Genomic DNA, 12,413 nt, shown 5'->3' on the forward strand with positions numbered 1-12,413 from the left:
GCTTTGTCTAAAATGGACCTGTTCTTTACGTGAGGGACAATTTCACTTTCAATCTTAAGAGGTAAAAGCCTCAAGGTAGAATTAATTTCTCAAAACATTTAATCTGCTTTACTACTATCAAATATTTGTCTTCACCCTTCTAAACACTGAGCCCACAGGCCCTTTAGATTAGTAGAGAGTTCTCTTTGTTACCCAAATCAAATTATTCAAATATAATATGATCTTATGAATTTTGATGAGCTGGGTTCCAATAATATATCCAGGAATATATCAAGGGTCTCTGTAGTCCAGTATCCTCCGTTGTATTTAGATGGAATATATGGGCCAAAGGTGTTAACATAACCCAGACACTGTTCAATATTAAACAGCGTTAAACAAGGTTTGTGGCTTGACATACAGACACCTCAAGCCTGCTTATTACCATGATAAATACACCATTTAAAATCCTTTTCACCTTTTATTAAAGCTACAGAAGAAGGAAAAACAGTTACAGCATTTGAAATGTAAAGGATTAAGTCAGGCTTTCATTTTAACAACATCCTTTGTTCCTTTAGCGGATGTTGACTTTCACTTGCAATCTCACTTCTGGAAAAAAACACAGGCACAGCACATGGTCTTCTCAGCCATGCCAAGCAGGGCCGGCGCTTCCATTAGGCGACCCTAGGCGGTCACCTAGGGCGCCAGGATTTGGGGGGGCGGCATTTCGTGCGCTCCCCACGGGAGCTTCCGGTTCCACTCCCGTCGCGCCGCCGAAGAAGGACCTTCTGCTGACGTGCCGCGGAAAACAGCGGCAGGCAATTGAGCAGCTCAATGACTGCCGCTGTCACCTGCGGCATTTCAGCGGAGGGGCCTTCTTCGGCGGCACGATGGGAGTGGAACCGGAAGCTCCCACGCACCCTGTGGGGAGCACACAAAATGCCGCCCCCCGAATTCTGCCTAGGGTGCCAGAAACTCTGGTGCCGCTCCTGATGCCAAGACCTGGCAAAGTTGTACCTGCATTGGGCTGTTTAGGACATTGCCTCTTTCTGGTGATGGGGCTTCCAGCAGTGTTGCAAACAATACAGTCTTGGCCAGCTAGGCCAGACTCTTATTAGACAGAAGGAAAAGGCGGCGAGAGACAGGAAAGAGAAGAAATAAGTTAGGGAAGGCAAAGGATACATTAGGGCGTGAGATGGAGTCTCACACCCCAGGTTGTCTTTGGGATTTAGCCGAGGATGTCCCCTGGGTCCCCCTCTCTGGCTTGGTCTGGTCAGGACATCTTTTGGGATTTGGATGAAGGTGGTCTGGTCCGGGATTCCAGAGGATAGTGCGGGGAGCGGGTTGGCAGCCACAATGGTGAAGTTCACTCCAATAGCTAATTTTTCTCCAAAAGCCTTTCTTTAAGAACCCGAAAAGGGAGTGATGGGCAGAATAGCCCACATCCTCTCATTATTTTGCCCATTAATCAGGTCTAATATCCCACATACCAATTTTGGTTCACTGATTTTCGATCTCACACTCTTCTTGTTTACCAGGCATGATCTTAACTCAGTCCTTGAGTCAGACCAGGAGGCCTTTTGGGTTGGACTTTCACACATTTGTTGTGATAGGTTATTCTGACATCTCAAGAACTTCCACTCCTTACAGCTGAGCTCACAGTTAGGGTAAATGGGTAGGGCCGCCTATCACAATACCTCGCTCTGAGACCGGCCACCACCAGAGGAAGGTGTAAAGCCCTGTGTGGACAATCAGGCTGTAACATGCTGATGTGGGGAGTTTCTTCCTGACTCTAGACACACAGGGATATGTCTACAATGCGGTCAAACATCCAGGGCTGGCCCATGTCAAGTGACTCGGGTTCACAGGGCTCAGGCTATCGGGCTGTAAGATTGCAGTGTAGATATTCAGGCTTGGGCTGGAGCCCGCGCTCTGGGATCCCGCGAAGGGGTCCCTGAAGCATGAGGTTTGATATTCTTCATTTATTTTTATCTTACTTAGTGTAAATATCTACTCTTTTAATCACACTGAACTCATTGTTTAAATAAAAGCTGGTGGACCAGAGTGCCACATGCATTTTCCTGTCTGACAATATCTTCTATTTAAACACCAAATTTCAACCTGAAGGATCCTAAAGAGCTTTGACCAGAAATGAATCACTCAACTTGCCAATATAATGCATCCACCGCTGGGGTGGAACAGGGCACTTGTTAAACACCCCACAGTGAGGCTATGCAGCAGTTTAGTATAGGAAGTGAGGGAGATCTTATCCATCTCCCATCAGGAGCTTTAGGCCAGCATTTTTTTCTTTCCCAAACTGAAATTTGCCAACACTCCCTGAATTAACTCCCTCTATTTTTGCAAAAAATAGCATGGGAATTTTAATGACCTCAGGGTGTCCAAGATCTCAGTTTCATGTCTCAGTTGAAAAACGCTATGGTTAGTGACAGCCATTTAATTCAAATATTGTTTAGCGGGAGACTTTCCTCTCCCTTCCCACGGAGATGCAGCATCTCTCCTTTGAGCGCAGGGGATTCAGAGCAACAGCAGGTAGTCATGCCGTACATGCACTGCATGCGTACATAACACAGGAAGCACCTGTTGACAGCATTGCAGGATAAACTGAGGCACCTCATAGGCAGCTAGGCAATAATGTCGGGCTGTGCTCATGACATTAAGGGAGTGTTTCTATAAGACTCTTTGGAAGTTCACGGCTGCCACTCTTACCCTGGGCCCAGGGAAGCCTGGCTGTCCTGGGGGGCCTGGAGGTCCAGCTGGCCCACTGTCTCCTGGTGGTCCTTGGGGACCCATCAATCCAGTGTGGCCTTTATGGCCAGGTATGCCAGGATCCCCAGGCAGGCCTTTTTCTCCCTGCGGGCCTGTGTCACCTTTGATGCCAGGATCTCCCTATGAGATAAAACCAGCATATCAATACAGAGAAGAACATGTCCCTTCTCCCCCAGCCTAATGAAACACAGTGTGGTTACTGAGCATAGAGGAGCACTTCTGTCCACAGAAATGGGCAAATATACTGAGTAAAGCCTCAGGTACATTACAAAGTGTTACTGATATAGAAGGATTAACGATGCAGTGGCCCGAGGCAGCACTGTAGACCTCTGTGGGCTGCACTTAGCCAATAGGCTGCACTTGGACGACAACCATCTAATTTTTTAAATTATTTTAGCACAATCAGTAATGCTAATAACACTTCTCAACACACCCTGTCTCCTTTGGGTCCATGGTTGCCTGGTTTCCCGGCTGTGCCCTGGAATGAAATAATAGGCATGAGTATGCAAGAGCTATTCATGTACAGCGTTAATGACAGGATGCTTCCCCTTGGGATGGTGCACAGGCCCTCAGGAAAATGAAGTTCTGTATATGCCACAATTCCCTGGGTGCTCTAGATTTATTTAATGTTTTCAAACCAGTAACTCGAGAACAAAATAACGCAACCCCAGTAAGCGTGCCTGAGATTACCACCAAACTTAGACACCATCCGTGCTCTGAACCAGGTGGGAACTGAACTCACCTCTTTTCCTGGGGGCCCCTTCTCTCCCGAGTCACCCTAAGAGACATAAGGTAAGTACATAACTCACAACACTGACAACATCACAACAACGTGGGCAGTCTGACGTCAGACACAAACTACCAGTCCTGATCCTTATCTCAGAAGTGAGGTGGTTTCACTTGCACTATTTGGACTGGATAATGTTGAGTCAAGCAGAAAATGGATCTCTGATACTCTGTCGCCAAGTGTCATATTCCAAATTGGTGAGGCAGGACTGAGATGAGTCAACACAAACTAAAGAGAGTTCCTATGGTCAAAGTGTATCTCCAAATATCCTGCACACTGTGTGAACGTTCCTAAATGTAGAGGAACGGTCAGTCATTCCTATAGGCCGAGCAAAGATGTTGAGATGGAGGTATTGTTAACAGGGGTTTCTGGCTTTTGGTGCCATACAATTCACTCTGATTCTGAATGTCTCAACAGCCTCTCATACGTTTTCTTGAGTTAGTTTACTGAATTCTCAGTTAGCTCGGTTGGGTTTCAATAAAGCACTCTCCATTTACCGCTCTTCTCTTCTGCATATACCATATTAGAATAAAAAGAGTGTCATCATTTCTCTATTTTAGCATTCTCTGCGGGATCTACTACTGCAGCACTGAAGCACAGGACTGAAAAGGCAACACCAGCATAACACTGGCCATTGCTAAATTCTGAGCACATCTCTCACAGCTAATGGAACTAGAAAAGTACTTGTCTGTAACATCCATAGGTCAAATGATGTGTAGACCTACAACCCTTGAACCCACCCCCCCCTTATTATATTTATAGTGTGTTTGTGTGTGTGTGTAATTGATATACCTCTGATGAACTGGAAGCACATGTAATCAATTGCACAGGCATGTGGTATATTTATTACATATCAGTGCAACCAATCACATGCTGAGGGTCACATCGCCTGCCAACCAAACCAAAACTGGGACTTATTCCAACATGCCAAAACTCCATAGCAGCTTTAAACAGCCACTTTATTATTTTTTTTAAAAACAAACTTGCAAGGGAACATGTTTCTTCCTTCTCTTACTTTCCACTAAAAAAATGACTCCAACTTAAGACTCAGGCTATGGAAGATTCAGTTCTGCACTAGTGTCATTAAAGTCTGTTACCTTGTGTCACTGCAGGGTTGGAAAGAAAAACATTAACTAACTGGGAAGGGGAGATTCCCAGCTTCTCAATGGGATCAGACATTTGCCTCTAGGCCTGGAAGGGCCCAAGACACTGGATTTTAAGGTTGTGATATTTTTATTGCTAGAAAAGGTGTTAGATAATTTGGGGAGATATTTTAAGGATGAGGTGCAATGTACCTCTATCGCTGAGCCTTAGACAGTTGGTCTCAAGGTACCTAGGGACTTTAGCCTTAGGTAAAGGAATACAAGAATTAGTCTGAGTATTGTTAATCGCTCTAACACATTCGTGATGTAGCTCTTCTGTAATACCCATGGCCCATGCAGAATGCTCTAGTGAGTGATGTGACTACCCCAAACTCACGCTGTGCATAACCCCTTTGTGAATGCCACATCCATATACAGGGCCTTATGATAGGTGTCCTTGCTACAAGTGAGATTATCCTCCTTCTGGAAGCGATGGAAAAGAATATAGTTCTCTTTGGAAATAATACACTGGGCCCCCTGGAATAGAGAGTGGGCTATTTGGGGGTTATCTGGATACACAAGGCTCTCGCCTGTGTTTTTGACAAAGTGACATTTTGTCCCTCCTTCCTCCAGGTTCAAGAGTCAAAACCAGGTAGTGGGTGACTAAGGGCTGCTTTTCATCACCAACCAGATACTTACTGGAGGGCCTCGGGGCCCAATGAAGCCAGGAAGTCCAGGGCTGCCATTTTCTCCTTTGTTTCCTTTTGGACCCTTAGGAAGCAAAATGAAACATAAACACCAGCAGCTCCTTCCCCCATCACCTCTTCTGAAAAGCCTTCGTGTATCGAGAGACTTTAATCCTCATCTTCCCCTCCTGTTTCTTCTTAAAACCATGTCCTGAAACACTAGATTTGTCACCGCACAGTGCACTGCTAAGGACATTAGTCTGAGTTCCTGGAGAATTGGAAATAAGCTATGCCTGGGCCCACAGGAGGAGACACCTCCTGCTCTAAGCTTGCTGTGGGTGCAGCCTGCTGTGTTGGGGAGTAAGGATCATTTTACTGATGTTAGGGAAGGGGGATAATATCAATGAGACCAAAGCCAATCATGCTGAGCAATACTGTGTCATTGTTAAGAACATAAGAATGGCCATACTAGGTCAGACCAATGGTCCATCTAGCCCAATATCCTGTCTGCCAACAGTGGCCAGTGCCACATACTTCTGAGAGAATGAACAGAACAGGGCAGTTATTGAACCATCCAGTCCCAGCTACTGGCATTTGGAGGTTTAGGGATATCCATGGGGTTGCATCCCCGACCATCTTCACCAACAGCCACTGATGGACCTTGTGGCAGTATGTACTATGTTCATCCTTTTTACAAGACCATGATAAACTTTGTACAAAGTATGTCTTGTGAGGTATCGTTTGAAAACTCATAATCTGCTGAACATTATCGTCATGATACAATATGTGTGGTAACAACATATGTAAAGTTATAAGATTCTGTTGTATGGCATTACTAAATTTAGAAAGACAGGCCCAAACTAATTCTTCAGAGACAAAAGCCACACTGACACCCCAGCCAAGTATTGACAAAGTCAAGGGCACTATCACCTAGTTAAACAGTTATTCTTTGTCAGGAAGATGAGTGTGGGTGAGAACTTTACATATTGGCAATGGAAACAGCTGAAGGTCCCATGGAAACAGACAGGCTGTGCCTGAACCCCAGCTGGAGATAATCCTCAAAGAGGGGAGAATGGGATAAGAATGGAGAACACACACACCACAAATTCTCTCTCTCCCCTCATCTCTACTCATGGAAGCTACAATGTTTGAAAGACAAAGGAAGCACCATTGAACTGAGGGGGAGGTCCTGACTCCTACTGGTTACACTCTCAGCCTTTATCTGAACCTGAAATCCCAGTGAGCCGTGACATTAGGATACAGGATCCGCACTGACCATGAGGGGAACTGGCCTGCATTTCATTACAGGGGCTGAGCATAATGCTTTACTATAACTAACTGCTGAACCCAAGAGCAACTTTGGGGAACAGAACAAAGAAAAGCTTCCTCAGAGGCCTTCTTGCACCTCAGTGCTCGCAGGCTGGTCTCACATACAAACTGGCATCTGTGAGGTCCGTCCCCTTCTGTGACCTTGCTTTAAACTGTAGCCTGCTGTTTTCCAGAATGCCTCGGGTGAGTTGCTCTAATGCTACTCTTCCCTCTCTGCAGAGGCTGCTGCCAGCTCCTCTAGGCCTCTCAGCCTCCGTGTTGCACTCTGAGGGGGGCTGCACATCGCCCCTCTGAGAGGCCATCCACTGGGCAGGATTTAATACATTTTTAAGGATGTGGCATGTAACTCTCCTCTCTGCGCTGGGTTATAAATTGTCCCCGTAACAGTCTCAACGTCCCTGGCTCGCTGTGGGTGTACACGGCTGAGGTACTTACTGGGTTACCTGCAAGGCCAGCTTCCCCTGGGGTTCCGGGTGAGCCATTCTTGCCCTGGATTGCGGGGAAAAAGAACAGATTTGGCATAAAAAAGGATACAGCTCAGAGCTTCTTTGTGGCTATGCATTTTTCCCGGAGAGTGCAGGCTCTTTCCCACTGCCTCCAGGACACTGGCACCCAGCCTCTAATGTGGTGCCCTGATACTATGGTGATGGACACATTAGATAACTCTGGTCAAGTGGCTAGATGTAACCCTTAGCCTGATTAGGACAGAATTCTTGTAATAGGCAATAGTATATGTCTACTGGCTAAAGCCTAATAAATGGTTAAAAAGAGAGTACAACTCATTCATTGGTGATAACAGGTAGTAACCACAGAGAGGCATGTGAGTGCCTGTCAATCTTATGTTGCCACCTTGAATAGTACGGATGAGGAATGCTTATACGATACCTCTCATCCTGGTGCTCAGACTTTACAAACCACAAGCACAATTCTCCTCTGGGATCAACGTGTAAAGACTCAGGTCCGACATTCTCCACTCAGAGATCACTTTGGCCACCGCTGAAAAGCAGCCACCTCTGGACGAAAATTCAGCAGCCGTTCAACAGTGTGCAGCAAAATGGCACATGAGTTGGTTCAGGATGGAGAGTAAGAAAAGCTTCTCCCAATATTTCACATCCATCAAGGAGAACTTCCAGGAGGAGCAGAATGTAACTTCAGAGATAAGGGAGTTTGGCCTCTGCTCTGATGAAAAGGTTCAAGTGCCAAAAATTGTTGCAAACCAAAAATTCACCCCCAAAATTAGTTAGGGTCAATTGAAACATTTTGTTTCAATTTTAAGCTATTTTCCTTTTTTAGTGTAAATTTAGTAACATTTTGAAATGAAAAGTTTCAATTAACCCGCCCCCCCAAACTCTCTGGTTCAACAATCTCAACACAGGATGTTTCAACAACCAAAAAATGTTTTCTTCCTAAACCTTTTCAGAGTCAGGTATTTCGAGAAACAAAATCTGCATTTCATCTAATCAGCATCTTTCAGTGAAAAAATGTTTCATCAAAAAATTCCCAACCAGCCCTAATCAGCACCCTGGTCTCATATCCTCCCTGACAGAAACACCATCCCGCTGGAGAAAAGAAGGGCCTCTCCTCCTCTCTGGGAAGTATTTGAAAGAGTGGGTAACATCCTGGTCCCCACACCCACCTCTGCTGGCACTGAGGGGACAGAGAGCTGAAATGGACAGCAGGGCAGTACCCTCATGCAAGGGGAATCCCTGGGTATTGTAAAGCTGGATTGCTGGGCTGGCCTTTATTGCACCTCATTCAGGCATAGGCATAGGAGGGGGCAGATCCAGAGCATGATACACCCCAGTGATACTCAGCCAGAAAAGTGATCTTTGGGAAGCCAATCTAGCCAATGTAATTTAGAGCAGCCCTTAAGATGCTCTAGGTTAAGCCCAGGGCTGTTTCAGTTCCTGACTGACTCCAGAATCAGGAGAATGGAAAGGCAGCTCACAGCTCATCCAGACCTGGAGATCTGGGCCCCTATCTAAAATCCAGGTACTCTGAGATTTCATGCCAACTCCCAAGGAAGATGGAGCTCCCAACAAGGGAACAACTGCATTGCTTTAGTTCTCACTAGGAGATGTTTACACTGGTAGCTGCCAAGAAATGGGAATCCTTTCTGAATAACTCATCAAGCAGGAAATGAAGGGGAGATCCCAGGAGCCAGAGGTTCCTTACAACCACCTATCTGGGGTTTTTATACAATGCTCAGACTGTAATACCTAGGCACTGATCAAAGCCCTCAACACCCAGTATACAGGTGATCTTCTAAGCTCATCTGCACCATGTGTCAGGAATCAGGGCCTGCAGCACAGCCAGGTTCTGGGCATCCTAATGAGCGTATCTGGCCTGTAGCAGGCTGCCTGATTGGCTACACCGTCTGATTGGTGGGAAGAATCAGCAGACTGGCTCATAAGCCTAGTGGCAACAGCAGTTCAGCGGCTGCTCAATGCACACAGCTGCTCAAAGCTCCTGCTTGTACCCAGCCCTGCTCCAGCCTTGCCTCACTCCAGGTAACCCAGTCCTGGCCCTCGGCACCGATTCCTGACTTCTGACTCCAGCTCCAACCACTAGAGCTGACTCTGGCTCCAACCAATTGGAACGACAGCCCACATCTCTGTCTCTGACACCATCCGCTAAAGATGGGAAGGTCCCACCACAGGGAGAATGGAGAGCACCAGCGTTTGCATGTATGGAGAATCAGGCAGTTTGCAAATCAAAAGAGCTGATAAAGACTAGTCCCCATTCCCTCCTACTGCATTTTGCACGGATACTTCATGTTTAACTGAAATAGCCCATGCAAAGTGCCCTGTTACTTGTAATACTCAGAACGTGTTTCTTATGCAGTACTTTGGATTATTTGTACTGCAGAGGATAGGAAGCACAAAAGGAACAAGAGGGGGTGTTGCTTTTCCCTCCCACCTCTCACAGACTCATCCGTAGCCTCTCAAAGGGTATCTGGCTCAACTAGGACCTATAATAAATTTATTTTTTATGATTTCTCTCCTCGAGCCTTTTTACATATTGCAAGCGCCCAGGCCAAGACGCATTAGTGAGAGACACCAGCACTGTCAGGCATGCATGGCATGACAGGATAAATTACAAAGCAGACACAAGGGCTCTGCATACGTTACTGTAGTCTCACTTAACCCCCTCGGCTCCCTGCTCCTAAAGCCCCGGTGTTCCAGTTCCTGGCATTGCTGCCTAAGTCAGCATTTTGTTTGGATTATAGCCCAGGTCTCAGAATCTCTGTTTCAGTAGCCTGCTTTCCCATGGAGGAAAGAATCGGCTGAATCCTTTAGGTTTGTGCTCAGGTCTGGACAGTCTACTTTGTATTCATGTTTGGAGAAAGTTGATTTTTAAAATACAATAAAGCAATAGGAGTGATGCATCAACCATCCCAAATGACACTTCATGAAATTTCATCCACATGACTTTTCTGCACTGAAAACCTATTAAAAATGGACTTTCTGCGTGTTTTCGATAAGGACAGGGCATCTTCTCTCCAAAATGTATTCGTTTCCACGGGAAATAAACAGCTTGTTCACAAGTATCACAATCAGGCTCAAGTTGGGCACTCAAAAGAAGGTGGCACCCAAAATTAACAACACTTTTGAGGACCGTCACCTAGGGTTACATAGGAAGTCAAGTGTTAGAGCCAAGTCTAGAAGTCAGGAGCTCCTGATACCCAGTTCATAGCAGAAACTACTATAGCATTCTGCTTCTACAGAGTTGCCTGCTCCTACAGAGTCACCTGCTCCTAGACACTACTGGTCACCACCTGCCCGTGAAACATCACTCAGCTCTTCCTTTCCTAAAGAAAGTCAAACATTCTGGCCAAATGCCACCTGAGTCTTTTGTGGGATTCTGGTTCCAAACCAGAGCTCTGGATTTTGTGACACCCCTACAACCGAGAATCCATCCTTCAAAGGCTGCTTGTTTGGAGAGGAAACTCACTGGCTGGCCTCTGAGTCCTCGAGGACCTTGAGGTCCTGTGGGGCCTGTATCACCCTGGAAGAAAAGAGAAATCATTTCACTGAGTGGAAAACACCGAAGCAAAGGCAATGAGATCATCTTCTGGAAATAAAACACAGCTCTGGCTTAACTCCTACTGCTCCTCAACTGGGAAGAAAATGACACACAGAAAAGTTCTGTGAGGAGGTTCTGGCTCTGCTGGAGGGAAGACCGGCATGCTGGATTTCAAAAAGCGTGTCTGTAGGTCAAGTCGATTATCCTGAGTATTTGCCGGCCAAGCTTAGATTCTGACTATATTGGCTTATTGACATGTTGTTATTTTGAAGATGAGGCAGGTAAGATGTTTCTCTGGGACAGACTCTTGCTCTGCACCTTGACACAGCTCCAATTCCTGCTCTGCCAGACCTTTTCATTCTCTGCCTTCTAGGACAAACTCCACAGTTCGGCAGGCAACATTTTCCAGTGACTAAAAGGGGGTGCAGTCGAAACCATTTCCCAGTGACCCAGGTCATCTGGTCCATCCCTCAGTGGCCTCTCCAGGATCATACAGTACACAGGATGCTCACCAGGGTTTCGTTCTGTTACTGCACTGACACTAATGATATCCTAGGACCTGATTCTGCTACCCTGATTCCTTCTGAGTAGTGCCTTGCTCTGCAGGCAATCTCACTGATTCCAGTTGGGCTGTTTGTGGAGTAAGATGCTGCTCAGGATGAGGTGCGACAGACTCAGGCCCAGGGGAACTAGGCAGAGGAAAGTACGGCTCAGTGGGAATAAGCACGACAGAATCAGGGCCAGGGATCATAGAGACATCGGATCTGCTGTACAATTCAGGACTCAAACAATGCAGTTCCTACTCATATTCCAAAGACACAGCGAACGTTTAAGTGTCAGCAGGTTGAGCAGGGACAAAGGCCCTAAAGTTCCTCTCCTAACAAGCTTTGCCCAAACAGTTCCCTGTGCGTCACCCCAAGCATTCACCCTTTAGTACAGTTTCTTTGTTTACTGTGAAACAAGTCAACTCATCGAAGGGCAGAGGTTTGCTTGCTGCTCCAAGAGTACACTTACATCCTTCCCCGGTGGGCCCTCCCGACCAGCAGGACCGGTCACGCCTGGTTCTCCCTGGAACACAAAGCAAAGGAAGTAGTGATGAATTCAGTGCATCGGACACATTAGAGATATGCTGGCTAGTAACGCGCCTCTGGACGGTGTAGGGATTCTGCAGTGCTGGATTGATGCTTGCAGTCTCTATGGGGTGACACATGTCATGCATCTTGCTTTAATGCCAATGGGAGCAATGTGGTTAAAACTTGATGTGCTGCTTAAAACAAGTGCCAGGAGCACCTTTCATATGCAAGGTAGCGCAGCCCTTTCCAGTAAAAAGATCTACTGGCATTAGAAAAAGTTCAGAAAAGGGCAACTAAAATGATTAGGGGTTTGGAACGGGTCCCATATGAGAAGTGTTTAAAGAGGCTAGGACTGTACAGCTTGGAAAAGAGGAGACTAAGGGGGGATATGATAGAGGGATATAAAATCATGAGTGATGTGGAGAAAGTGAATAAGGAAAAGTTATTTACTTGTTCCCATAATACAAGAACTAGGGGACACCAAATGAAATTAATGGGCAGCAGATTTAAAACAAATAAAAGGAAGTTCTTCCTCACACAGTCTACCTGTGGAACTCCTTGCCTGAGGATGTTGTGAAGGCTAGGACTATAACAGGGTTTAAAAGAGAACTAGATAAATTCATGGCGGTTAAGTCCATGAATGGCTATTAGCCAGGATGGGTAAGGA

At 46.2% G+C, this 12,413-nt stretch overlaps 1 protein-coding gene across 1 annotated transcript in view; it reads right to left on the reverse strand.

Annotated features, from left to right (window-relative positions):
• The window catches only part of COL22A1 (collagen type XXII alpha 1 chain), a 310,719-nt gene that overhangs the window by 6,019 nt on the left and 292,287 nt on the right, over nt 1–12,413 (reverse strand). The window contains exons 55-61 of the mRNA XM_039526471.1: nt 11,688–11,741; nt 10,602–10,655; nt 7,083–7,136; nt 5,332–5,403; nt 3,506–3,541; nt 3,197–3,241; nt 2,704–2,883 (exon numbers count right to left, since the gene is read on the reverse strand). Of these exons, the coding sequence (XP_039382405.1) occupies nt 2,704–2,883; nt 3,197–3,241; nt 3,506–3,541; nt 5,332–5,403; nt 7,083–7,136; nt 10,602–10,655; nt 11,688–11,741 (495 nt within the window). The remainder of the gene's footprint in view (nt 1–2,703; nt 2,884–3,196; nt 3,242–3,505; nt 3,542–5,331; nt 5,404–7,082; nt 7,137–10,601; nt 10,656–11,687; nt 11,742–12,413) is intronic.

This window comes from Mauremys reevesii, linkage group 2 (assembly GCF_016161935.1).
Source record: "Mauremys reevesii isolate NIE-2019 linkage group 2, ASM1616193v1, whole genome shotgun sequence".
NCBI classification, from domain to species: Eukaryota; Metazoa; Chordata; order Testudines; family Geoemydidae; genus Mauremys; species Mauremys reevesii.